At 41.9% G+C, this 26,111-nt stretch overlaps 1 protein-coding gene across 1 annotated transcript in view; it reads left to right on the top strand.

The window, feature by feature from the left end:
- Positions 1 to 5,143: 5,143 nt before the first annotated feature.
- LOC127355018 (voltage-dependent T-type calcium channel subunit alpha-1I-like) overlaps positions 5,144 to 26,111 on the top strand; it is a 42,188-nt gene continuing 21,220 nt past the window's right edge. The window contains exons 1-11 of the mRNA XM_051385453.1: positions 5,144 to 5,481; positions 7,743 to 8,022; positions 15,907 to 15,998; positions 16,196 to 16,329; positions 16,728 to 16,825; positions 18,568 to 18,727; positions 20,376 to 20,688; positions 20,826 to 20,918; positions 21,022 to 21,613; positions 23,373 to 23,746; positions 25,472 to 25,623. Of these exons, the coding sequence (XP_051241413.1) occupies positions 5,452 to 5,481; positions 7,743 to 8,022; positions 15,907 to 15,998; positions 16,196 to 16,329; positions 16,728 to 16,825; positions 18,568 to 18,727; positions 20,376 to 20,688; positions 20,826 to 20,918; positions 21,022 to 21,613; positions 23,373 to 23,746; positions 25,472 to 25,623 (2,318 nt within the window). The 5' untranslated portion in view covers positions 5,144 to 5,451. The remainder of the gene's footprint in view (positions 5,482 to 7,742; positions 8,023 to 15,906; positions 15,999 to 16,195; positions 16,330 to 16,727; positions 16,826 to 18,567; positions 18,728 to 20,375; positions 20,689 to 20,825; positions 20,919 to 21,021; positions 21,614 to 23,372; positions 23,747 to 25,471; positions 25,624 to 26,111) is intronic.

Genomic DNA, 26,111 nt, shown 5'->3' with positions numbered 1-26,111 from the left:
CGATTGTCAGAAAAGATGCTTCTCCACTGACTGGTTTGCAACCTAACTCTCTCTTATCCTCTGTCATAAATGTAATGTGTATGGAAGAGGCTGGCTATGTGTGCATGGCTGCCCATGCGTTTGTATGGACCACTGTGCATTTATGCTTGCAAACACAGTGAAAAAAAAAGCTGTGAGAGAGAGAGAGGAGTGGAGTGTGGAAATGCATTGTCTGACAGATTCATATGATTCCTGGAACTAATAAAAAGGATGAGTCAGAAATGTTGCTGCATGGTAGAATCCCTCCAGTTGTTTGTCTAAAATATAGCAACATATGAGTATGAGCAGCCTATTATGTTGGTGAAGAAATTACTGGTGTCTTGGATTTGTGGCTCTAACAATAACTTTCTATATGAAAGTCTTACTGTGACTACAAATTCAGTAACATTTTAGTTTAGACGTGCAAATGTTTTGCACATACACGCACATACATGTATCAATAAAACATTACTGGGTGTCCGTACGAGGGCACATTTAGGGACATGGTAAGAAGAGAAGAAGTTAGGAAATAAGGGCGTAACAACTTTGTATTTAAGAGAGACTTAATAAATTCAATTACAGACTACAGATACAATAATAAGACAGCATGGTAATATCATTACAGGGTAATATGGCAGATAACCCATTTATATCAATGAGGGTACACGAAATATGAGAAACACTTCTCAGTATAATGTAATACACCACAAACTTGAGTTTCCCAAAATGATCATAAAGTTGAATCAGTACCCTTCTAAAGTTTCAACAAAAAACAAACATTATAACCTTCATGAAGATAGGATTTATTGCACGACTGTTGTATAAGACTGCATTAGTTTTAGCTAGGTGTACCATATACTGTAGTATATATAACAACACTGAGAGTCAGTGTAATCAGTGTACAAGTAATTAGCATCAAACACAAAATACAGCTGCAGATTTTGGGTAAGTTATTCCTTTTGTAGGAATTTGATCAAAAACCAAGCTTGGGACAAATTTCTGCCCTGATGATGGTGCTAGATGAAAAGTTCATCACCAAAGTTGTCCTGAGAGGAACATCAATGACTGTACCAATCACAAATGTCTACATCCTGGTGACGCTAAAGGAAGAGTCAGAGGATCGCCAAAGTCAGTCATTCCTAATTAGTTAATTTTGTCTGGGGACCATGAATGTCAATGGCAATCCATCCAATAGCAAAGATATGTCAGCCTGGACACAAAGCTGTGAAACGCCTGATTAACATCTTCAAACACCACATGACACCCAAGAATTATAGCTTTAAACATCTCATACTATACTTATCACAGTGTATTTCTTTACTAGTAATTTTGAATTAAATATATCATACCTTCTCAAAACATCAGTATTGTTACCTTGTTTTTCCTACTCTTCTGATTGCTCTCTTGTATATACCCTGTAATTATTTATTATGTGCCAGGTAACATTTAGACAGAGGCAGAAAAAAGACAAATTTACAGTCAACAGAGACGGATAATTACTGTTGTCTCCTTTGTCCCCCTGCTCTGAAAACTGAAACTTTAAGATGCTGACACCGACACCGTTGACCATGCTGTGTGTGCGTGTGTGTGTGTGTGTGTGTGTGTGTGCGCGTGCTCTCTTAACCTCTTCCTGTACTACTAATGTAACCAGGTCAAGTAAAGTAGTAGGCAGGCTCAGTGTCACCGTGCTCCTGTGTTTCTGTACATGTACAGTATGCATGTGTCTGCGCTTTGCATCAGGATGTGCCCTCAGGTGGTTGTCATGGCAAATTCAATAACTGATCAGGATTATTGATCTGTAATTGATTCCCACAGTGTGTGTGTGTGTATCCGTGACAATGGCATGGAATAAAACACATCCCCATATATAATGTTATGTGATGGTCACCATGGAAACACACCCAAGGGGCGCCTACCACACACTGATAATAATGTTTGGCCTAGATACCCATCCTCAACCGATAACAGAGGAAATGTATTTCTGCCCGTCTGTATGTGTGTGTGTGTGTGTGTGTGTATTTCAGTTTCAGTGACTAATGTAAACCATCATTTGAACACACCACAGTGACAGAGCTGGAGTAAAAAATGCATGAAATGATCCTGTGGAGCAGAAAGAGTCTTGCATGAGTTACACGAGACAGTAAGTGTGAGAAGGATGAGACGAGCTGGAAGGAGGGGGGGAAGGAATGGGAGTGGGAGTGGGAGACCCAATAACAACTGATTGCTACCAACGTACACACAGAGAAACAAACACACATACACAGGGGCTTCCAACAACGCTCATCAGATTTCTTCTCGGGGAGAGAAAGATGTTAGCCGTAGAGGTGTGTGTGAGTTTTTGTGTGTTGAATGTGTCCTAGATAACTTAAACACTGTACACTAAATGTTTGATGTCTACTGCTGGCTGCTGCTGTAAGAGTTATGATAGCTGCGAGGAGTCTGTCTGCTGTTGATTGGGTATTGCACGGTGTTTCCCTACTCTGACTGAAAATCTAATCTCCGTTTTTAGCCACACCAGTGGGGAATTTGTTGGTCTGTCAGTCTGAAAGTCCAAGTCAAGGATGAAGCAGATTGACTTTCCACTTGTCCACTTTAAGTTATAAGAAGATATAAGTGACAAATTATAATAAAAAACAACATGAAGTCTGTCAGCCAGGTAATGGCCCACCACAAAAACAGCTTATGTGCTCCTTGGAGAAGCTTTAAGAGCCTAAAACTCTACTCAGTAAACCATTTTGTGACCCTTTGTTTGTTATGTTTCTCCAATCATTTATTAAGGGTTTTAATTCATCACCTGTTTGTACTATAAACACACTATAAACTACATTCCCATCAGCCTCAGTTGTAATTTAAAGGTCCAGTGCGCAACATTTAGGAGGATCTATTGGCAGAAATGGAATACATTCAGGTGATTATACACTAATAAAAACATAAATATAAATATTGTAGAAATCATTGTGTTTTCATTACCTTAGAATGAGCTGTTTTTATCTACAGACTGATCTGACACACTGATAATATTTTCAGCTTGCGTTAATTGTGCAAATTTACCCACTTCTTCACGTGTGGTTTGAACACACCTTGACAATGCAGAGCTGAGCCTAATAAGCTAAGTCTGAGATTATCGGAAAACGGCCACTGCACAGAGGATAAACTCTTTTGATTTCGGCAACAACATAGCTTTCCTCTGCAAAACTAAAATGTATTGCCACGCAAGTAGGCTCTAAAAATATCAAAGTTGTCAGTCTATTTTTAATCCATCCAAATTTGTTTTCAAGCGTGTAATGAGCATTATAGCCTCTCAGAGACATTACCGTGGGACTCTTGTTTTCTGTCTAATGGAGTGTAAACATCAAACAAAACATCCCCAGAAAATTATATTAAGAGGGCATATGTAGTTATAAAAAAATTAGCAAGCGAGTATTTAAGTCTAGTACTCCCTGAAAGCTGTTTGCTTAGACCTACTGTATACTGTAGTACTAATATTAGTTCCCAAAGTGGGATCTAGGGACTGCCAGGGGGGGCTTCAGGGAATTGGATAGAGCCCCCAGAAAAATGAGCAGTAGCTGAGTTTCAGCACTATTTGAAGACTTTCAGAATGCCTAATTTGCTTTTTTCGTTCTCTGCCTTGTTGGTATCACCTTAGTCTCACCTGCTGTAAAATCTACCTATCTATCTTGGATTTGAGGTTTCATAAAAAAAACCCATATTATTTATAATATGGATTTAAATGAACTGAAGGTAAATTATGAACAGTAACAAAAGTACATTTACTAGGTTATTCAAGTACAATTTTGAGGTATTTGTACTCTTTAAATATTTATGCCATTTATATATGTTTTCCACTACATTTCAGAGGGGAAACGCCTACATTTTGGCCCATTTGACAGCTATAGTTGCTAATCATCTCCCATAAACCCACATGAATAAATCCTCCTTGACCAGACAATAAAATGCTGATGACATGTGGATGCACCAGTAATAATAAACACATTATATGTTTAAACAACTTGAACTGTTATGAATACGTTGTTTTATGTTGTACAGTATCGGCCACTAGTGACTCCTTGTCCACTGAAACCTGACATAGCTGATTTAAAGGTATTGTGTTGGAGCTCTGCCACACCTTTGGGTTTAGTGAATCCACATGCCTGCTGAGTGTGACTGTGGAGCATCATCTCTCTGACAGCAGCACCCTCCGCCCACACACACACACACACACACACACACACACACACACACACACTGTCCGGGGTCGCTGGCTGGTGAGACAGCCAGGCAGAGAAAGAAAGAAAGGATATTGGGAATGGGGTGTACTGTGAGGAGGAGGAGAGGGGACAAGTCACATGCTCTGACTTGCTCCATCAGTGTCAAGTTATCCAGAATTAAGAATAAAGTTCTCCAGCTACAACTTTCAAAATAAAACTCCTACTGGAGTTAGATACAGTAACACATTTTGCATATTCACTCACCATTAGACTGTATGATGGGGCAGTTTCACACTAGATGGAAGCTATAAGGACAATAAAAAAAAAAGGTAATTCAGGTCAACAACAGCAATTAAACAATCAAATCAAAAAGTCAGAATGAAATGAGATACTTTACCTTACAAATAGTGGGTTATTGATAGTAAACACTGCCTAATTATGCTTACATAATGTAGTCTAGCCTAGTAGCAGCTAATCATCCGGGGTTGTCAAGGCAACCAAGTGCCCTGTTTCTAACAGTTGAGTTTGAGGCAGATATTTAAAATTTACGTTAGTAAAGCAATAAATATGCTGTTTTTTTCATTCTGTATAACTTTCTAAGTTACTGTTTTCTAATTTATACTAACCATTAAAAGCTGTGAGAAAGGCACTATAAGCAGTATATACCTAACGTTAACTGTTTAAAAAAAAAAAACAAATTCAAAGAGGAATTTGTTGGCTTAAAGCCGTGACAGCTACTAAAACTAACGTTAGTCCACCAGGTAAGCTGCGGTAAGCTGTTTTTTATTTTAACCGATATTTCATCAAACTACTAGTATCTCTCAGGAATGAAGTGTAGCTTCCGGGACTAGGTAGTCTTATTTTGAAGGTAAAACCCGAGTATCTCCGGTCCTCTCTCCAGCAGGCTTGACGCGGCTCTCCCTCTCCCCGGTGCGCCTGAACTCCGGTACCTGACACCGCAGAGCGTGTCCAGCGGATGAGGGGACGCAGACGCACGGGAAGCCGCTTGGTCCTGTTTAACTTTACTTTTCCCGGTTGCTTAAACTTCTGCGTCACATTCCTCTCTTATTTTTCCTCTCTCTTTTTCTTCCTCCCGACTGACGGACTGAGTTTGGATATCGGCAGGGGGGGAGGAGGAGGAGGAGGAGGCAGAGGACCAGCGGGCTGCTCTCAGATGGAGCACCAGGGCTCCGGGAGCTCAGGGCGCACGGCGGACCCGGAGTGAATGACGCTAGTGGATGGACGCTGCTCCCCGGTAAGGACGGCAGACAAAGTTTTTGGTTTTTGTGCTGTAATGTACTTTTTTTCTTTGCTCTCCTGTCCCGGGCACGGTGCTGGGTGAATGTCCGTGGCACAATAGAAAAATGCCTATGATGTCGCTCTTTGTCAATGGCGATGTGTCTTCCACAAAGAGGAAGAATTAAAATGATATTTTCACAGGTAATTATAAAGTGCCTGTAGTACTATATCATAAGTTAATGACCTTATCTCACTTTCTGGTAGGCCTATGTATTTTTACATCATATAATAGCCGATCACAAAATGCTGAGACTTATTTTGAGATTTCTGGTTAAATATAATTTACAGTTTATTATAGATTATAGATTAATTAGACTGTTTTTCGTTTGAGTGCTCCGAACCAGAGTAATTCTGGGGAATGCTATAGCCTCATAGATGTCGTCGATATATGATACTGGTTGGCCTTCAGAAGGATGTATAACACTAAGAGTTAAAAGAAAATGTTTGAATTTCTGGAGGTTTTATTGTTTGCTCAGGTTTCATTGAGCATTAAGCTGATGTAAATTCTGGGTAAAGATTTTTTGCGGGGAAATTATGCATTTATAATGAGTGCACTGTATGAATATAAATCTTAATGGGTTTCAGAGGTCTTATGGAAGTATGAATATATTTTGTTCTGGTTACTGGTTGAGATTCATTTGGATTATTTAATTTCCACATGGCCTGGCTGCTAGCATGGGAGGCATAATGAGTTTTTAAAATGTTTTGAAAGGACTCATCTGTGGGTTTTTTTTAAAGTGTGTTGAAGAATAGCTTTCTTTTTTTTTTCAATGGTTAATTGATGTCTGCCCAACAGCTACTATTGACTCACAACAAAAAGCCTTAAACTCTGCGGCCCTGGACTCCTCATGCAGTCTAGGCTATGTGCCCAAAATGAAAATAACACAGGAACGAAGGATACTGGCAGATTCAATCTCATTATTTTCATCAACACACACACACACACACACACACACACACACACACACATATACACTCCTCTCCACGCAGTGAACTTGCATGCCAGCTCTCCTGTTGTCCTGTCACACGGTAGGCAGCGTATATATATATATGCCTGCATGGACTTATGGTTGGCCCACACTTCTTTTGTCCCGATTCTTCTTTATGATAGATATCCAAATAATCCAGCTCTTGCTCCACTTAATAACAAATTGGTATAGCTTTGGAATAAATTTGCCAGAATCTCAGGGGATCGATAAGCATTGGAATGAGCACAAGGTGGACCAGTGGGGAGCGTTTGCTGTGTACTCGTGACAATACATGCTCCAACTCCCCGTCTTTTCCTGCCAAACTCCACTGCATACTGCCCAATAAAGCAGAAAATGTGATGAAATTAAAAAAAGATATTTGAAGCCAAGAAATGAATCCGCTCTTGTGATCATGCTCTTAATTTAAACTGAGATTATCATTCAATTTGACAGTTCCTACATGATGTTCAAATGCTTCAAGAAATTCCAGTCAGTACTTATAAGAATTAACCACAGGCTGCAGTAGATTGACAATGTCACTGTGATTGATGAGATTTTATATTAAATTAAAGCTGAAGGAAAAATTTACATATAAGTAACACTAACTATCATGAGTGGAGAACCCCCCCCTCCCCGCACAATCAGTACTCAACCCCACACCTTATTCTTTTCATAGCAATATGAAAAGGCAGTCTAAGCTATTTTCTCTCTGTATGTCCAGATTGTTTAAAGCCGGTCTGGATTAAAACAATCTGGACATACAGACAGCAGTAATGGCCTGTTGTCATCACTGAATTGTACAGCTGTAGGATTATATTAAAAGGGCTGGGGTGGGGGGGATCCATGTGCTTCCTGTTGTCTGCACTGACTCTGTCTTTGCACCTTTCCTCACGTCTATTAGTTCATTCTGTTTGGATTTATTTAGATTTATATTTCCTGCGCAGGGCAGCTTGCTGGCTGTGATTCTTCTCCTGAAGGTCGGTTATTGTTTCAGAGAAAAACAGAGAAGGATTTTCTTTTTTTTTTATTTCTTTTTTTATGCTGCTTTGCTAGAGGGTGAAGGGTCCTCGTGGACAGGATGGCAGGCTTGACAGTCGGTGCAGTTCCGGTTTGTTTTGCGGAGTTGCAGTGCCAGCCGCAAGGCAGCACAGCAGAAACACACACATTCACACAAATACATGCACATGCATCCATATGTTGCTGTGTCCTGAACAGTCTGCCTGGTGCCCCCCCCCGCGCCCTCTTTTAGGTTCAGGCTGTTTACAGCACGGCCATGACGGGCACCCAGGAGCCAGACCTGCATGAGCAGCACAGAGGACCAACGCAGGAGGAAGGGGATGAGGAGGAGGAGGGGGAGAAGGTGCATGTGTCAGTTGAGGGAGGGGAGAGGGAACAGGACGGGGAGGAAGAGGAGGAGGAGGAGGAAAAGGAGGAGCTGCCGTACCCCACTCTTGCACCAGTGGTTCTTTTGGCTCTGACCCAAACCAGCCCACCCCGCTCCTGGTGCCTTCGAGCTGTCTGCCACCCATATCCTTCACTGCCGGGAGTGCACCTGAAGCACTGCAAGCGTGTGTGCGTTTGTGCGTTTGTGAGCATGAGTGTGTTTCTGTTTATAGTGTGAGAGAGACATTGTCTGTTTGTGTTTCGGCTCTGTACTTTCTCAAAGCCGTTGTACCTACAAGGCACCTAGCGCCTAGATGTTTACTTTATGTTTAAACACAAGGGAGACAGGAAGAAGGTCAGTGTTGTGCATGTTCGTGTGTGTGTGTGTGTGTGCGTGTGTGTGTGCGTGTGTGTTTGGAAGACTTCAGGTATTTCCTTGGACCCATTAGCTGTAGGAAAAGATGGCTAACATTTTTCCCTGATTGGAGGTTTCCATAGTGACAAGCCCTAATGAATCTCCAGGGTTACAGTCGCCTGTCAGTAGCATTGTTACTGGCCTCCATTTATACAGCAGAAGGAGTCACAAATAGTGAAAACTCAAGTCACCTCCCGAACCTCGCTCTGTTTCTGTCTTCATCGTCTGTCTTCACCTCCTATTCCACTCCGTGTCTCTCAGTCTCTGCCTCAACCTCTATCCACTTTTGCTGTAACGCTAGACGTGAAGGTGTGAGTGTGTGTATACGTGTAGTTATCAGCACTGTAGCATGTGTGTGTGTGAGAGCAGCTATGAATACTCCGAAGCATGCATACACGTCAGCAGCACCTCAGGGATTTGTCAAGGCTTTCCAAATTGAATATTTTCCACTCCTTATGACTCTATGTGTGCGTCCCTGTGTATGTGTGCTCCTGTGTTTGTGCGTGCTTTTGTCTGTGCACGTCTGTCAGTATTTGCCACCGTCAGCACTCTGTGTAGTCTATAAAATATAAATACATAATTGCTGAATAAATAAAATGTACACCAAGAGGAAAAGAAAAGAAGAAAAAACTACAAATGCCATGAACCAGGCTCTTCTGTAGCCTGCTGGGCTGTTACCATGGTCGCATCCCAGAACATTGTACGCTCACTGTGTCAGCACTAAGTTACTGGACACACTTACAAACAAACACTCACGATCATACACACATACACACACACGCACACACACACACACACACACAAGCAAGTGAATGCCCTCACACAAACGAGGGAATCTCCCATGGAGAGGCTCTTTAGAGGAATCACCTGGTTGCCTGGCAACAGCGTAGCTCTGCCCCGACGGCCCGGTTACTTCCGATTGCAGTATTTGTTTGTTTTTGTGTGTCTTCCTATTCGTGTGTGTGTCCATACAGCACGGCTATACAGGCATATGTCCCATTTTATGTTTATTCAAATATTCTTCTATACTTTGTACTTACAGTGTGTGTGTGTGTGTGTGTGTGTGTGTGTGTGTGTATTTGTCTGTGTCTGTTTGTGTGTGCGTTACTGTGAGTGATCTGCGGGGGAAGTAATGTGGGTGGACGTTGTTCGACAGGGACATTAATGTGAGCGCACTGGGGGGGGGGGTGCGTGGTGGGGTCGGGTGCTGGCTGTCCCCAAGAGCTGTAAGTCCCATTTTTCCTGAGGTGACCCCTCCTTCCTTTCTGCCTTTTTTGCACTCAGTACATATTACAAATTAATTTCCTATCTCCTTTCCTTCCATTTCCCCCCTCTTAGAAACACAGCCATCCTCCTTTGTGCCATGTTTACAACATACTGTATATCCCTCCACCCTACAGCATCTAACAAATTTATTTGGAACAAAAACAAGATTGGCTTTTGCTATTATGTAACGTTCTCTCTCTCTATTCCTTTCATGCTACATTGATTTCTGTTATTTCCTGTTTCTTTGAGAGGAGACGTTGGATTTACTATAAGTGTGGAACAAGCTGCGCACTTTGTGAAGTGCTGAGCTTTCCATGTGGCAATCATCACAGTCCTTTAAAGTGTAACATATGACACACACAGACACATGCACACACGTGGGGATGTGTGTGTGCTTGCATAAACACACACATATAAACACCACACACACACACACACACACACACACAGGACATAACTTATTCAGCAGTGCATGAAACATTCAGAGCGTTTCCTTTTGTTTAAAGATGAGAAAAGCTGTATCTGTCACTTCTATACAAGTACCTTTCTGCCTGCCTCTCTTCTTTCTTTCTTCCCCTCTTTTCTTCCATCTGTCATCCCTCTTTCCTCAATATCAATCAAATGCCGCACTATTTATCCCTCTCTCTTTTCCTGTTCCTAAACTCCCTCTTAATTGGGTTGATGCGTGTGTGTGTGTGTGTGTGTGTGTGTGTGTGTGTGTGTGTGTGTGTGTGTGAGGGTTGATAAGAAGACAACGATGGATAGGAGGAGGTCTTACTCAAAGTAGGGTGAGCTGTCAGAATCATTTCAGCCAATTAACATGATTCCAGCAGGTGTTTCCATGGTTACCAGCTGTCTCACTCATTGGGGGGTGGAGCCAGAGAACTTGACAACTTGACAGTAACTTAACTTGGCCCCTCTTCATTTCAGACACTCTCCTCGTCTCTCTTGCACACGCTGCACATGATGGACTTTGAGCTTAAGTAGGTTATGTTTAATCAAGTCTGTGTGTATGGATTCCAGAGTGTGTGTCCAAACAGCAAAGAGCATGAGGAAATTAGTGAGCAGGTTGCTCATTCATACGCAGTAGTTCACATTTGAGGATTCCCACCCAGATCGCATATTTATTAGTTACTGCCACTTTCTATGCAAGGTACCGTTTTTAGGGTTTATAAGTTGTAACTAATGGCTTTATTAAATGGTAATTAATCATTTATCAGTGTAGTATCTTAAGACATTTCTTTTTAGCAAAGCTTATGGTCCCTTTTAGATGTTTTTTTTTTTAAAACTTTTTTATTTTTTATTCTTTTTCTCCTTTTCTTATTTTTTAAAACTGCTCATCTTTTTTGTTTCTAACCTGTAGCACTTTGAGATCTTTTGATGAAAAGGGCATTATAATATACTTGCTTTATCTTTTAAGGTAGCTCTTAAATTAATGACATACCAATAAAACAACTGCAGACTTCATGGCTTACAAGAGAGTAAATGAGACAAACTTGTTACTTTTTATTAATGACTTACTAACATTTGTAACTGCACTCAAATGTAATGCGGTTCATGAGTTTATCTCTTTCTAAAATCCTGTCTGCTATTGTAAATGTGAGTAAATCAGTTTTTAATTCCAATGTATTCTAATACTGTGTCAGCGTCACACATACAAAACAAAATCAGAACGAAAAAAAAACATTACAAAAAACAAAAACAACCAGATAATTCAAAGTAAAGAACGTTCATGAACAAAAACCCTCCCTGGGGTTTCCCTGTATTAGATTTTTTTTTTTTATATATAGAAACGCAGCTTGATAAACCTTTTAACATTATACTGAGAGCTGTTTTTTTAATTAGTTTCTCCATAACACAGAAATCATATGTTTTCCATTTAGACATTTGGTCGTAAACCAAAGTAACAAGTGATAACAGTTCATACTGTGGGTGACGTGAATGTGTGTGCCAAATTTCAAGGCAGTTTTTTTTTGCCTTTATTGGATGGGCCAGTATAGTGGCAGACAGGAAACAAAGAGGGAGAGAGAGGTGTATGACATGCAACACAGGTCCTTGGCTGGAATCCAACCAGGGATGGCCATGTGCCACAACTATTCATCCACTGGAACATCCTACAGTTCTAGATACTTGTCACTCAAAGCAGAAAATGCGAACCTCATATATAGTGCATTCGTGGATATATGTACCAAATATCATGGCAACCTGTCCAGTAGTTGTTGAAATATTTCAGACTGGACCAAAGTGGTAGACCAGTCAACTGACCTCTCCAGCCATAGAGCAGTGCAGCTAAAAGTTAAGAAGTCATTAATGAGGACTCACAGGTTTCTCACTGTGTAATACGTCAGGGGATCTGCAATTATAAATGTTATTAAGTCGTTAGAAAAGGGATTTTACAGAAATCCATTAAGTAGTAAGCTGCAAGTAAATGTTAATAAGCTGTTGATAAATGGGTTTTGGTCCACATTCTCTGCTGAGCTTTTGCAGAACTTAAGTGGTCAAAGAATCCACTGGACAGGTGGATGAACTTAAGAGTTAGTTAAAATGTCAGAGCAAGTGTCAAGCTAGAGGAGGATATTACACCACCATAAGAGATTTTTACAACCTGGCAGCCCAAAAGTTGTTCTTCTTAATGGTTTGTAACTGATATATAAAGTTATAAGTTACAACTTCTGACCTTTTATAAAGGGTGCTATATGACACAGTGGTACCACACTGGAAAATATTAAACCTTCTCAAGCATGCATGAAGAAAAAATAAATAAATCTGTCCACGTCCTGAGTGTGTCCAAACAGTTTGTGTGTCCCTGTGGTATGATGCTTTTAAGTTAATGAACGTTGAATATGAAAATGTTTCCTCATGCTGGCCTTAGCATGTGTGTCCCAGCCAAGGGTGGAGGATGATGCCAGAAAGATCGGGGTGATGTGATCTGATTTGATTTATAATGTCTGCCTGACCTTTATTACCTGTGTTGGCACTCGAGGAGAGGGAGTTTAAGAGGGAGAGCATGGGATACAGGGAGGAGGACGGGGGAGGTTGTGGTTCTTGGAGCGGGAGGAAGAATGAGAAGATGAATCAAAGTCAAAGTCAGCTTTATTTGTAAAATTGATGAGATAATGATGAAGATGAGAGTAATTAGGAAGAGAAGAGAAAATCATGGAGGCCAAGTAACATTTTCTGTTGTTTACACTTTAAAGTTTGAATCATCAGGGTCTTAACCACTCTCATTCTGCTGCTCAGCTGGGTTTTTTTTTTACTGAGGCATTAAGCCATTTTTTTTTCACCTCATCTCTAAATGCCCCCTCCTTTTTCCTCCTTCACCTCTCCCTTGCTGTATCTATATCTCTATCTCTCACCTCTGCCTCTCCATCTCTCTGGCAATGTTAATTATTAAGTGTAGTTGTAGTTTATCTGTTGGCTGAGACTCAGGTTTCTGACAGAGAGACTAAAGCTCTACCCAAGGGCAGTCATATGTGGAGATGAAGCAGACGTGGGGAGGGCGCAGAGCAAAAAGCAGTTTGGAGAGAAAGGATAGTATATGTGCACGAGAGAGAATGGGAGAGGCAAAAAATATATGCGAGAAATGATACGGAATGAAGATGGGAAATTATACCACACTATATAAAGGAAGAGGGGGAGACAGAGAGCAGGAGGAGCGGAGCAAAGAGAAAAATAATTGGGCCAAAGAGAGGGGGGAAAAGGCTGTAGAGGAAAATGAGAGATGATAGAGGAAAAGGTTGGCATGAGGGGAGATAAAGGAAAAGCAACGGAGAGAGAGACAGAGGAGAGGACGTTCCCCCTGTGTTTCATCACTGATGTTGAATGATGGGCCAAACGTGGAAATACTCCCATCTCATCAATCACTCACACCTTGACCCTGCCCCATCCCTTGTTTAACTATGTATGTGGTATGTGTGTGTGTGTATGTGGTATGTGTGTGTGTGTGTGTGTGTGTGTGTGTGTGTGTGTGTGTGTGTGTGTGTGTGTGTGTGTGTGTATGTATATGTCTGTGTGTATTTCTGTGTGTGAGTGTGTATTTTATAGAGACACAGGGTTATTTAAGCTGCTGTAATTTATACAGATGGAGCAGGATTAAAATGACCCTCCTCAGCACTGGGGAAAGGAAAGATGCTTCAGCAAGAGTTGTGCTGAAGGAAACCATTTTCTATTGTGTGTGTGTTTATGTTTGTGTTTGTGTTTGTGTCTGTGTCTGTGTCTGTGCGTGTGTATTAATTGTGTTCCAGTCCAGACAGGATGCAAGCGGATTGTGAAACTCAGAAGTCAGTTCCCACGGTGAGATGGGGGTTCCCATGGCAACCACAGCAAAGGGAGGACACTGGATTACCCTCTCTCTCTCTCTCTCTCTCTCTCTCTCTCTCTCTCTCTCTCTCTCTCTCCCACCTCTCTCTCTCTCTCTCTCTCTCTCTCTCTCTCTCTCTCTCTCTGTCTCAAGGGTGATAAAGGATTGTACTCTCATTAATTTTTCCGCCCTCTCGAGAGCAAAGTGTCCGGGAAGGGGACTCTGTGTGTGAGTGTGTGTGTGTGTGCGTGCACATGTGTCTATGTGTACGTGTCCATGTGCATGCTCCGGGCTTTGTTATGCATGCGTCCTTGGCTCTTGAATACATCCCTGTCACCCATTCAGCAGTTTTCACATTTGCGCGCAAATGTGAAAACTGTATGTGTATGTGTGTATGTGCGTGTCTGTGTTTATATGAAGCAAACACAATTTCTCCTTTAACTTTCTACTTCAGACTATTTTCCCTTTTAAACCTCTCCGCTTTTCACTTCTGAGCCGTGCTCCGTCTTCCAGTTTGACAGCTAGCAAGCAACACAGATGCACAAATACACACCATACGCAAATTTACACTTAAACTGACTTCAGACGTCTCAGCGGCTGTTTCATGGTAGCTGTCTTGCTTTTGTAGTTGTGAATATTAAATATGTCAAAATGTCCTGTCACAAGTTGTGCTTGTAAATTAAAGTTGATATATTTAAGCTTATTATCCCAAGTTTCTACCCTTATAAACATTTTTTTTAGGTTAGTACATTCAGTACTGTGCTTGCGAATTCAATTTTACAAGCTGCGAGGCACAAAATTCACACATGGACTGTGTGTGTGTGTGTGTTTGTGTGTGTGTGTGTGTGCTTAAATAGATATTTTGAAACTACACTTTGGTAATGTTTTGTACACTGCAAGATAGACATGGCTGGACCTTTATTGTCTACCAGTCAGTTTCCTCAGGGTTTCCTCTGGGTTGCTAACAACATTACCATTGGGTGGATACAGATGGTGACAAATGAAAGGAAAACCCTGAATAAATGAATGGAGATATAATGAATGCAGATGACTCAACATGGGGCACTAGGGGTCACTGAATGGTTTGATGAGAATGAAAACTATGAATCATTTCCTCTGTTCTTTACAGTCACCAGATCTCAATGGGATTTTTCTCGTGCCTTAACACCTTACTGAGACAGTTTATGTTGGTTTTCTCTTTAAGATGTCACCAACTTGTAATTCTATTAGTCAAATCTTAACACTCAACTCAATAAAATCTAGAAAAACATGGATGCAGCAACTCTCATCCACTGATTTCTAATGGTATGTTTACAGCCTAAACTTGGGTTTACTAAGTACCAACATCTTAACAGGTACTAGAGCCAGATAATTTCTTCATTTGGGTTAAGGAGATGAGACATAGGTGGAGGTGAAGTGGGACCATAGACTGTATAAAATATGGACATAGTCTCTATGACTGTACACATAGGCTGGCTCTGCCTGTGGCCATCTTGGGAGTTCCTGACTCTGCTGGCTCCCAGCTAAAATTCAAAAATGGACAAAGACATGGAGTGTGGGTGGAGCTGAGGCAGCCTGAATGAATGTGATGGCTCCCACGTGTCACTCAACGTGGGCGCATCCTAACTATACGTATCTTTATGTTCGATATAATTAAAACAGTACGGTTGTCGTGAACTGGAAAATTAGCTATAGAGACCAAAACCTTTAAAAAAAATATTCAATTCAGTTTTATTTGAATAGTGTTAAATCATAGCAGAAGGTATCTCAAAGAAAGAGAAAGACAGAGCTGTAAACATGTTTACTTGTGTTATAAAGTTGGACATGGGGGTTTATGACTCACTTTTGCAGCCAACCTCAAGTGGTGGTTCGTGGAACTGTTGTTTTGGCTCTTAGCTGCTTGAATGGGACCTGCTGTGCAACCAGCCCTCTACCTGGCTTGTTCTAATTAGCTGAGACTCTGTCATGAAATGTACCAATGTTGAATATCATTATTGTAATCAATGTTCAAACTCTGCTGTGGTTTCGACCCTTAACCTTGTGTCACATGGTTTGAGCGTGTGAGCATTTTGGCCATCCTGCTGAACTGTGTGACTCTAGGGATGTTCCAGCCCTGTGACCACACCTCCTTCCTGCTGCAGGTAAAGCACACACACACACGCACACATTCACACACTCACAATCTGAAATTACAAACTAATTATGTTTAGCTGTGAGACTTTATTATCAAGGGTTTGAAAAGTTTTTGCTTTAATTTTTTCCCCACTTAATCAGTTTACACTAATCCTTGGGGTGTGTGTGTGTGTTTGTGTGTGTGTGTGTGTGTGTGTGTGTGCAGGCTCTGGATGATGGGATCTTTGTGTTTTTTGCTGGGGAAATGGTGGTGAAGATGGTGGCTCTCGGGGTCATAGGTCAGAGCGGTTACCTAGGAGACACATGGAACCGATTGGACTTCTTCATTGTTATAGTGGGGTGAGTGTTTGACAGACGCACACACCCACACGCACACGCACACACGCGCATCTGACATTAAATATGAGCCAAAAGTGTGTGTGTATGTGTGAGTTTTGTGTAAAGCTTAGACACTTGTTTAATGCCAGTTAAATGTCAAGCGTGTGAGTGCGCGTGCCTCAACGTAAGTGTGTGTGTGTGTGTGTGTGTGTGTGTGTGTGTGTGAGACAGCTCCGTAGAATGACAATGGCATCATTCAGTCCTGAGAGACAGGGACCTCGGTGATTGGTAGTTAAAAGGCTATGTATCCCAGAGACAGTGCACTGCGTTCTGCTGGATTCCCTGTAGACGTTCAGGGTTTGCCAAGGTCAGGCTGATCAGGATGCCAGTGACACAGCGGTGGCTTTCCCTCTCCACAGAATGCTGGAGTACTCACTTGATGGACACAACGTCAGCCTATCAGCTATCAGGACCGTCCGGGTTCTCCGCCCACTGCGAGCCATCAACAGAGTTCCCAGTGAGTTTTTCTCCTTTTTCCTCCAACATACACTGCACTCAGAAAGTATTACAGTTTTTTGTTGTCTTTCAGTGTTTTGGCACTGTGCTCAAACACATTAAATTTTAAATTAAAATTGATTGTGAGGTTAAAGCGCTGACTTTAGAAATTGTTTAAAGTGTGTTCACATCCAATTTGGGTGAACAGTATAGGACTCTCCTGACTTTAGGACAGTGCAGCAGGTCAGAGATTGTAAAGAGAGAAGAGAGAAGGCAACAAAGGAGATTTTTACGGTCAAATCGTATAACGTTCTTGACTGGACAAGTTGCTGACATGCGACTCAACTCATTGTGTGTTTGTTCTGCTGAAGACAAGACTGAAAGCAAAAAGCCCCCGAAACAAGCAAGATGTGAAGATGACTGTAGTACCGGAGTGGCAGAGCATCAGCAGGAAAGACAATAAGTGTAATAAGATGAGTTCAGAATCAGAATCAGAAATACTTTAATAAGCCCAGGGAGAAATTATTTTTGTAACAAACTCCAGATATACAAACAACATATATTACGAACAAATATATAAATATATATATAACTATATATAAAGATAAAAGATAAAATGTACAGTTTAATAATGTGCAAAAAGTGCAAAAAATTATTGTCCGTGTTTGAGTTAGATTACAGAGGGGGGGTGTCTGACGCTCTGAGGGAGGCGTTATAGAGTTTAATGACCACAGGCAGGAATGATTTCCTGTGGCGCTCTGTGGTGCATCTGGGTGAGAGGAGTCTTCTGCTGAAGGTGCTCCTCTGCTGGGCCAGTGTGTCGTAGAGAGGGTGTGAGACATTGTCCAAGATTGTGGACTGAAGCCTGGACCGCACCCTCCTCTCTGCCACGGTCGTCAGAGTGTCCAGCTCCTCCCCCACGACATCACCGGCCCTCCTAATCAGCTTGTTTAGTCTGTTGTTATCTGCGACCTTCAGCCCACTGCCCCAGCAAGTGACAGCGAAGAAGATCGCACTTCGTTCTGTGGGTTGAAGACTTCCGAAGGCCACTGACTGAACTAAATATTAAATATGATGACTGTGCAAGACTTCTTTCAGGTTATGTTAACTTGTCCAGTCAACTTTCTGTTCCCTATAATTGGTGGACCGTGTATAAAATTGAATGCAATTCCTGCACTGTTCACCACACCCTGAGTTGAAAGTCAGCAACCTCATTAGTCACAGCCAAGACAATGAAAAATGTGTCACAGTCCTTGTACTCTATGACTGCACTGTAAATTCACTTCAGCTCCCCAGCTATTAACAACAGCAGCTTTCCTTGTGATATACGCATGTGTAAACATGGACCGTGAACAAAGTCATGGAAATCATTGTGATGCTTGTGTTGTTCTTAACAGCTTGGCACACAAACCGGCCAGCCAACCTAACATTTTTTTACTACACTCTGTGACCTTGGCACAGCTCAGACTGAGTTCTCATAAAATTGGAGAGCGTGTTTGAAGTAGCCAAGTGTAGAAACAGTAAGGAGGACGGTTTTCTTCTTCAACATAGTGGAGTGGTGGGCAATTATCAGTGTTTGAACTCTAATTATTTGCCATTCAATTAATTGCACTGCTCCAGTTTTGTGCAGAATACATTAAGAGATGTCTCCTTCAACGCTTACTGTGACTGACATTTTGCTAAGGTTTAGGCTGCATATCTTTGCTAGTCTGTAGTGTCAAGTGCGCAATTGCCTATAGTGTTTATGCTTGTGTGTGTTGGTAGGTATGCGTATCCTGGTGACCCTCCTCCTAGACACGCTTCCCATGCTGGGCAACGTGCTGGCACTGTGCTTCTTTGTCTTCTTCATCTTCGGCATCGTTGGTGTGCAGCTGTGGGCAGGGCTACTGAGGAATCGTTGTTTCATGGGAGAGGATGTCAAGATGTAAGTTAGTATAATAACCGGCAGTTGCCACAACAGTGGGACGCAATGACCGCATTACTCTCAAAAGTTTGCTCACCACTGATGAGCTTCTATCACCCAGCTATTATTTCTAAGAAGGGATCAATATCACAGATAGTCTGATGTGGTTTCTTCTCTAATCAGCTCCCGTCTGGGAGAAAGTAAATGTGCAAATGTGTCTCCTGCTGGAACCTCCAGCATTTGAGATCACAAATCAAGGGTTTAAGAAGGCTAAATGAATTTTGTGTGTCATTATTCAAGGACCCTCAGTGGCTTTCTCAGCACAAACCCTCAGTGTTTCACTGTCACTCCTGTTCTCTCCTACATGATCCTTCCTGCCATGTTCAATCACTGTCTAACTGACGCCGTCACACCATCACTCTCACACCCACTCCCACTCACATGTTCACAAGCACGATCATATGATATCACATAACATCAGATAACATCATGTTCACCTCATGGCCTCACATCTGCTCAACCGTCCCTCTTAGATAATAATCCCTGACAGTGGTATTGTGGTTACTAGCCAGCCTCTGTTGTCACATTGGAGAACTGAAAACAGTTTGTATGGACTGCAAGAAATCATTATGTCAAAAACAGACAAAACAGAACCCATCAGCGCTGACAAAAGGTGATGAACGGACTTGAAAAGCAAAAATGTTTTTATTATTTAATTTTTCATATTGGCTCTTGCCTTAATCATTCATGGTCATGTTACCTACCTAATCCTTTAGACTAGATTTTATTTTCAGATGGCAATTTGGATTTTTTTCTGCTTCACAAACAAAATGACCTTTTCTAATAAGAAGTGAGGGAGCAGTGCTCCTGTGACCCCTCTCTACCGCACAGATGATTGATTGCTTATCTCGCCTCTGCACCCTCCCTCTCTCTTTTCTTTTTTATCCCTTCATCTGTTTTTCTCTCTCTGTTTCTTCATTTCCTCCTTCAGTACCCTTGTGTGTTTCATACTGCGTTCCTTTCTGGGTTTACTTTCTCAGAAAATAGACCTTGTGCACAAACAAAAGGTTGACAAAACGATTTATCTTCCCAAGAATTGTCCAAACTTTACTTGAAATTGTGCTGTTTGTGTTATAGGCCCTTTTGTGGGAGCAGTTTATAGTGTAAGGTTGGCAATGTTCTATATTTTTATAATTGTCAACAAATTCCATGAAAAGACCAGAATCAAACGAATTGATTCACATAACAAATTGTTTTTGTAGCCAAAGCCGGATACAGCTTATTCCTGTGTGCCATAGAGCTCCAAACTATTAAAGAAACTAGTGAGCCACACCATCACCGGTTGAAATGTTCATTCAATTATTTTGAGTCAGTCTCACATACACGGCCATGTTGTTCACCAGCACACCAAATGTCTATTAATCCATGGCTGAAAATAGTTCCCAACAAATGCAATATTTACTCCTGTCCGAGTGCCACAGACAGGAAAAAGAAGTAGGAAAGTACTGAGAAACAGATTCAAGCATCGTTGCTTTCTGTCTTTTCAGGGGATTTGTTGTTTGGCTCCTCAGTTAGGTTTAATTAATGCATATTAGGTAATATTTCTGTGTAATGTGTAATAAATTAAATATATATTTCTTTTCATTCACCTTATAACCTTCTTCTCCAGGAAATATAACATTTCCTTCCTGAGTGGCTACTATCGGCCAGATGGGACTGATGACCACCCTTTCATCTGCTCAATGGAAAGAGAAAATGGGATGCTTCGTTGCTCTGACGTGCCTCGCCGCCGTGTGGCCGGGACTTCCTGCTTCCTTGGTGCTGAGGAGGCCCGACCAGAGATGGGACCTAGTATAGATGAACCAGTGTCATGTGTAAACTGGTACCAGTTCTACAATGAGTGTCGAGCCGGGGAAATAAACCCACACAAAGGAGCTATTAACTTTGATAACATTGGATATGCATGGATCGCCATTTTTCAGGTAAATGTTTGATGGGTTTGCATACAGGGAAACACCTTGATGAATGAATGATACACACACTACAGACGCACACAATGCACACTACACAGCGCACTTTACTGTGAATACTCTGGGTCTGTGTGTGTGCTTTCATACAGGTAATTACCCTAGAAGGTTGGGTAGACATCATGTACTACGTTATGGATGCACATTCTTTCTACAACTTCATCTACTTCATCTTCCTCATTATAGTAAGTACACACACACACACACACACACACACACATACAGTTAGATGACATGTACTGTACAGTGTGTTACAACAGTGTCTAATGTTTGTGTTGTCGTAATCAGGTGGGCTCCTTCTTCATGATCAACCTGTGCCTGGTTGTCATAGCAACCCAGTTTTCTGAAACAAAGCAGAGAGAACACGCCTTAATGAAATCGGAGCAGCGCGCCCGGCAGCTCCACCAATCAGCTTCCACACTGGCCAGCGACAGCCAACCGGGAAGCTGCTACGAGGAGATCATACGCTACGTGGCGCACCTGGGTCGCAAGGCGTGGCGACGACTGTCTCGCTTCTTCACTCAGACACACACACACTTTCACTGCGTGTGCGTGTGCCAGAAAGACAGATGCGGTAGAGCTGCCAGAGGGGGCGGAGTTGGGGAAATGAATGGACTTGCTCACCGGCACTCAGGCCACGCGCCCAACGACTTGTCACACCTTCATCAGCTTTATCATCACCATCACCAGCATCATCACCAGCATCATCACCAGCATCATCACCCTCAGTCTGAGCCTACTGTCAGTAATGGAGGAAAAGGCTTTAATTACCCCTTCATATCGCCCCTCTTCAGTCATTTGGATGCAAAGGGCCATGACCAGAAGAGGCTGGTTGCTGCGGAGACCGTCAACAGACTACCGCAGGTAGTCGTGGATCATGGTGAGAACGAAGGGGTGTGTGTGTGAATCTGAGTGCTCCCTAGGTCAAAACTTGTCAACCTGGGCATTACAGTTGTGGAGGCACAGATCTGGAGGCCCTTGGCAGAAAACTGGCATTGAGTCCCCTGTATTCGAGCAACATTAGCAGGTTGAGTTTGTCAGAGGGATTTAGGTAACTTTTCTTTATTACTTTTAATTTTTAATTTTAAGAAATATATAATTAGATAAGAATGATATAATTTGTGAATCTCTCTGTCTTGAGACTCACCTGATTCCATACATTTAGACCTGCATATCACAGAAAGAAGAGTCAAGAGTCTGCCAAATGTTTTTAAATATTGACAAGCTTTTGGTCATAGACCTTGAACAGGCCTACATATAAAAATGAATGCAAGAACACTGTGGTGTATTTATACCAGGCAATTAGCCCCAAGGCAACACATCTGGGTATGCCTTACATAAGCTCATACTTGGGGTATTGTAGTCCCATGGCATCTGTGGACCAAAAAGATTGAGAATAATACCCACATTTACAACACTGTTCACAGTTGCTACATGGGCAGTTCCTCAAAGCATCATACAATACATTTTCAAAAAACCTGAACAGCAGCGTGTCCTGTCAGAGACGATGTCAAGTTACTCTGGATAAACCACAGAAAATACTGAAAACTGTCAAAAATGGCTCCCACTGAGTCCTTAAGGATTTTAAGGTGTTGATTTCCCAGATGTGAAGGGTTTCAAGGGGTACTCCATAAAATTGGACTTACATAAAATTGATTTAAAAATAGATGGTAAAAATCAAAGCAGCAGATGCAAAGACATCTTGACTTTTAATCTCTTGTCTGAGTAATGCTCCAAAAAACACAACACCATCAAATTCCACACCCTCAGTTAAAAATTCTCCTACCCGAAGCCAAAATAACCTTCGTGACATCATCGGGGGCTGTTTCAGATCCTCCAGTCTCAGAGGATGTACAACTGTTTTCACAGATTCTCGATGATAAGTAAACTGACATTTTAATACAATTTAGTAATGAATTCTAATTGCAGCTGGGACACAAAAACTGAGTAGAAATCATTCAGTATGCTGTTACATGCACGAGGGATCCTGGGCCAAAACTCTGAAAATCACAGCTCTAGATAAGTGTATTTCTTTGCATGTTTAGTGCAGAGCCATTTTCAGCAAAGTTTCCTTGCAGCCCACATTATCTATAGACACACACCACAGAACGACTAGATTGGATTTACTATATCAGTCTCCAGTGAAACACAAATTTGTTGTAATTGTGATGACAAGTGAACTGCTCATGCTAGATTAGTGTTTGTTGTTATGTCATTGGAGCATTCCTCCCGAGCTGCTAGCTAATGAATTCCACTGAAATCTTACTCCCGCTTCACTCCACGCCCCTTCCCCCCAACACGCACACACGCACACACACGCACACACACACACACACACACACACACACACACACACACACACACACACACACACACACACACACACACACATACACACAGACACATACATCCCTGTTCTAATAAAAGAACTCCCCCTCTGCACAAAAGCATCCCAACTGCACAGTAGCTTCCATTTTATTGAATTTTTTGTCTCCCAGAAATGAAATGAAGGTGCTCTCCTTTACCAGGCAGAGAATATATTGAATGACAGAATGTGCAACACAGAGAATCTGTTTGATCTGCCCATGTATGATTTTTGTGGCCTGTGTCTATATCACCTCCTCCCTCTGTCTGTGCAGGTGGGTGCGCTGGGCATCCTGCGTTACCGTTGCCAGGTGAAGTCCCAGGAGAGTCCTCAGTATGCCCGTACTGCATCTACTACAACCAACTTAGTGACAGCGAAACTCTTAATGAGCAGACTGAAGACCAGCATCATGGGTACTACTCATGCCATGGCAACAGCCCGTGTCACAGTAACAGCCCTTGCCATTGTAGCAGCCCATGCGGCGGTGATGCCCAGGTGTCTGAGCCAAAGAAAAGGCTGTGGGAGCGTTGCTGGGCGGGACTCCGAACTAAACTGGATCTCATTGTTGGCAGCAGATACTTCAACAGAGGAATCATGATTGCCATCCTTATTAACACACTATCGATGGGCATAGAGTACCATGAACAGGTATGTTTGTGTGTGTGTTCGTGTAGGAGGCGGCATGTTTGTGTGTGCACGTGCATAGCTAAGTGCGTGCCTCTTGCAGATTGTATGAGACTACCGTTTGATTGAAAATGGATGTGCTAATCACTGTGTGTGGTGAAGTCAATGAACTTACCCTCCAATCAACACTTACAGCACCAAGCATATGGGATCACAACGTGTGTGTGTGTGTGTGTGTGTGTGTGCGTGTGTGTGTGCGTGCGTGTATCTGTGTATGTGTGTGTGTGTGTGTGTGTGTGTGAGAGAGATTGTGTGTGGGTGTGTGCACGCATGTATCAGGAGATGGAGAAACTCATAAGACCTGAAGTGTTAATTAAAGCGTGACCCTGGGATAGGAGAGAGAGAGAGAGAGTGAGCGGTGTAGAGACGGGGCAGAGTGAGAGAAGTGAGCAAGAGCAAATGGAGGAGTGAGGAGGAGGAGGAGGAGGACAGATCTGACATTGTGATTGGCTGAAAGGCAGGCATAGATTGTGGGGGAATGGGGGAAGATTGCATGTGGCCCATTTCCTGAACAATATGACAGATCTGGATGGCCTTAAGTTCTTGAATGGCTAATATTTAAGCATAAGGCCGGCACTATTTTATCCTTTTATTATTATCAATAAAACTTCTAAAGAGACCGAAACCAACAATGAAAACGAATGAATGAATATAGTAATATATGAATATGTTACCAAAGCCTGATATAGCTTTTTTTCCCTCCATTATAGAAATCTATTCTCATCTAAAAACGACTTAATGCAAATAAAGAGCCATACTGTTTAACTGTGTGAAATTCCCTCATTTCAGTGAACGTGAGCGGTGCAGTTTGGTCTGAAACACCTCCGAGAATTGTTTTTTAATCTCTGGAGAATAGCTCTGTGTCAGGCAGATGTCACTGAGCATGCTCAGAGTTATTTTTTACACTGCTTTGTTGGTTTTACAATCTGGGAGAAATAAACCACAACGTTTGTATTCATAGTAATGAAGTATTGTCACCCATTGCCATGGTAAAGCTCTTTACACATATATATTAGATATATTAGACTTTGTTTATGTGTACAATAGAATACGTCTTAAGTTTTGTTTATAATATTAAAACTTAAAAAAAGCCAGCCTTACCATTTAAGTCAGTGATAATATTGTAAAACTTACTAACAAAACAAGCCAGATTAATTTTATTTAAATATCGTTATCTAGAACTCATATTACTGTTGTGTTAATGAAAAAAAAAATAGTTTGAAGTGTTTTTGGGTTCTGAATAAATCTAGCCTTGCTCACATGAGAACACTGATATGAATCAGATTAACTCAACACTAAATGTGTTCCAAAATTTTCCTTCCAGTCATCCAGTTCCTCCTCCAATTCCTCTATGGGCCCCGCTCGAAAGTTTGACAACCACTGCTTTAAGTAGTATCAATAGTATTAATATTAAAAGTGCACTCTTTCTACTCCAAAGGATTGTGGGTAAAAACACACCTGCATCCTAGGGCAGCTTCTCTCTTTGTATCTAAGACTTTATACTTATAATCCTACACTGGAGTCTTGACTAGCATTTTTAGAAATTCCTAACACGTTGACTCTACTGTGCTCCTCAGTGCCAGTCTGTCTGCCTGTCTCTGTTTATTTGTTCATTTTTATGTGTGCTTGTCCAATATCTGTACATCAATCTCTCTTACTTTTCTCTCCTCAAACACTGCACCTCTTCAGCCGCAGGAGCTGACGGATATTTTGGAGATCAGTAACATGGTGTTCACGAGTCTGTTCAGCCTCGAGATGCTGCTGAAGGTCCTGGCTCTCGGGCTCTTTGGCTACATCAAGAACCCCTACAACGGCTTCGACAGTGTCATTGTCATCATCAGGTGGGGCTTGGTGGGGGGGGGGTCTCTGTAAGTTCACCCCAAAATGTGAATTCTGTTTTTAGATATTCCTCTTGTCATTGGAAAGTCCCCACCGTGAGTCAGCACTGCAGTTACATTCCCTAAACTGTCACAGTGATGCTGTTTCTGGCAGTGAAGCCAAGTGGTTGCACTCTTAGTCCAGGGAGCCCTGTATTCACTCCATTATGTAGTACTACAAGCTGAATTATGTATCTGTGCTTGAAGGCTTCGCTTGTTTACTGTGCCAGTGCACACTGCTTGCACCTTCTTTATTGGCTGGTAAGTTGTAAACAGCATTGGCCCATTTCCTCTTTTCAGTTGCCACATGTCAAAAGAAAAATTATTTAGCAGTTTCCCTACCTGGAAGGGATGCTTTTGTGGGTGATGCTAATGCTGACCTCAAAAGAGTTACAGCTGAGGTTAAGTACATATTGATTGTTGTTTGCTTTAATGTGAATTTAACTTTCTGT

This window comes from Dicentrarchus labrax, unplaced genomic scaffold (genome assembly GCF_905237075.1).
Source record: "Dicentrarchus labrax unplaced genomic scaffold, dlabrax2021, whole genome shotgun sequence".
Lineage (NCBI taxonomy): Eukaryota > Metazoa > Chordata > Actinopteri > Moronidae > Dicentrarchus > Dicentrarchus labrax.
This window is presented reverse-complemented; position numbering and strand designations above follow the sequence as displayed.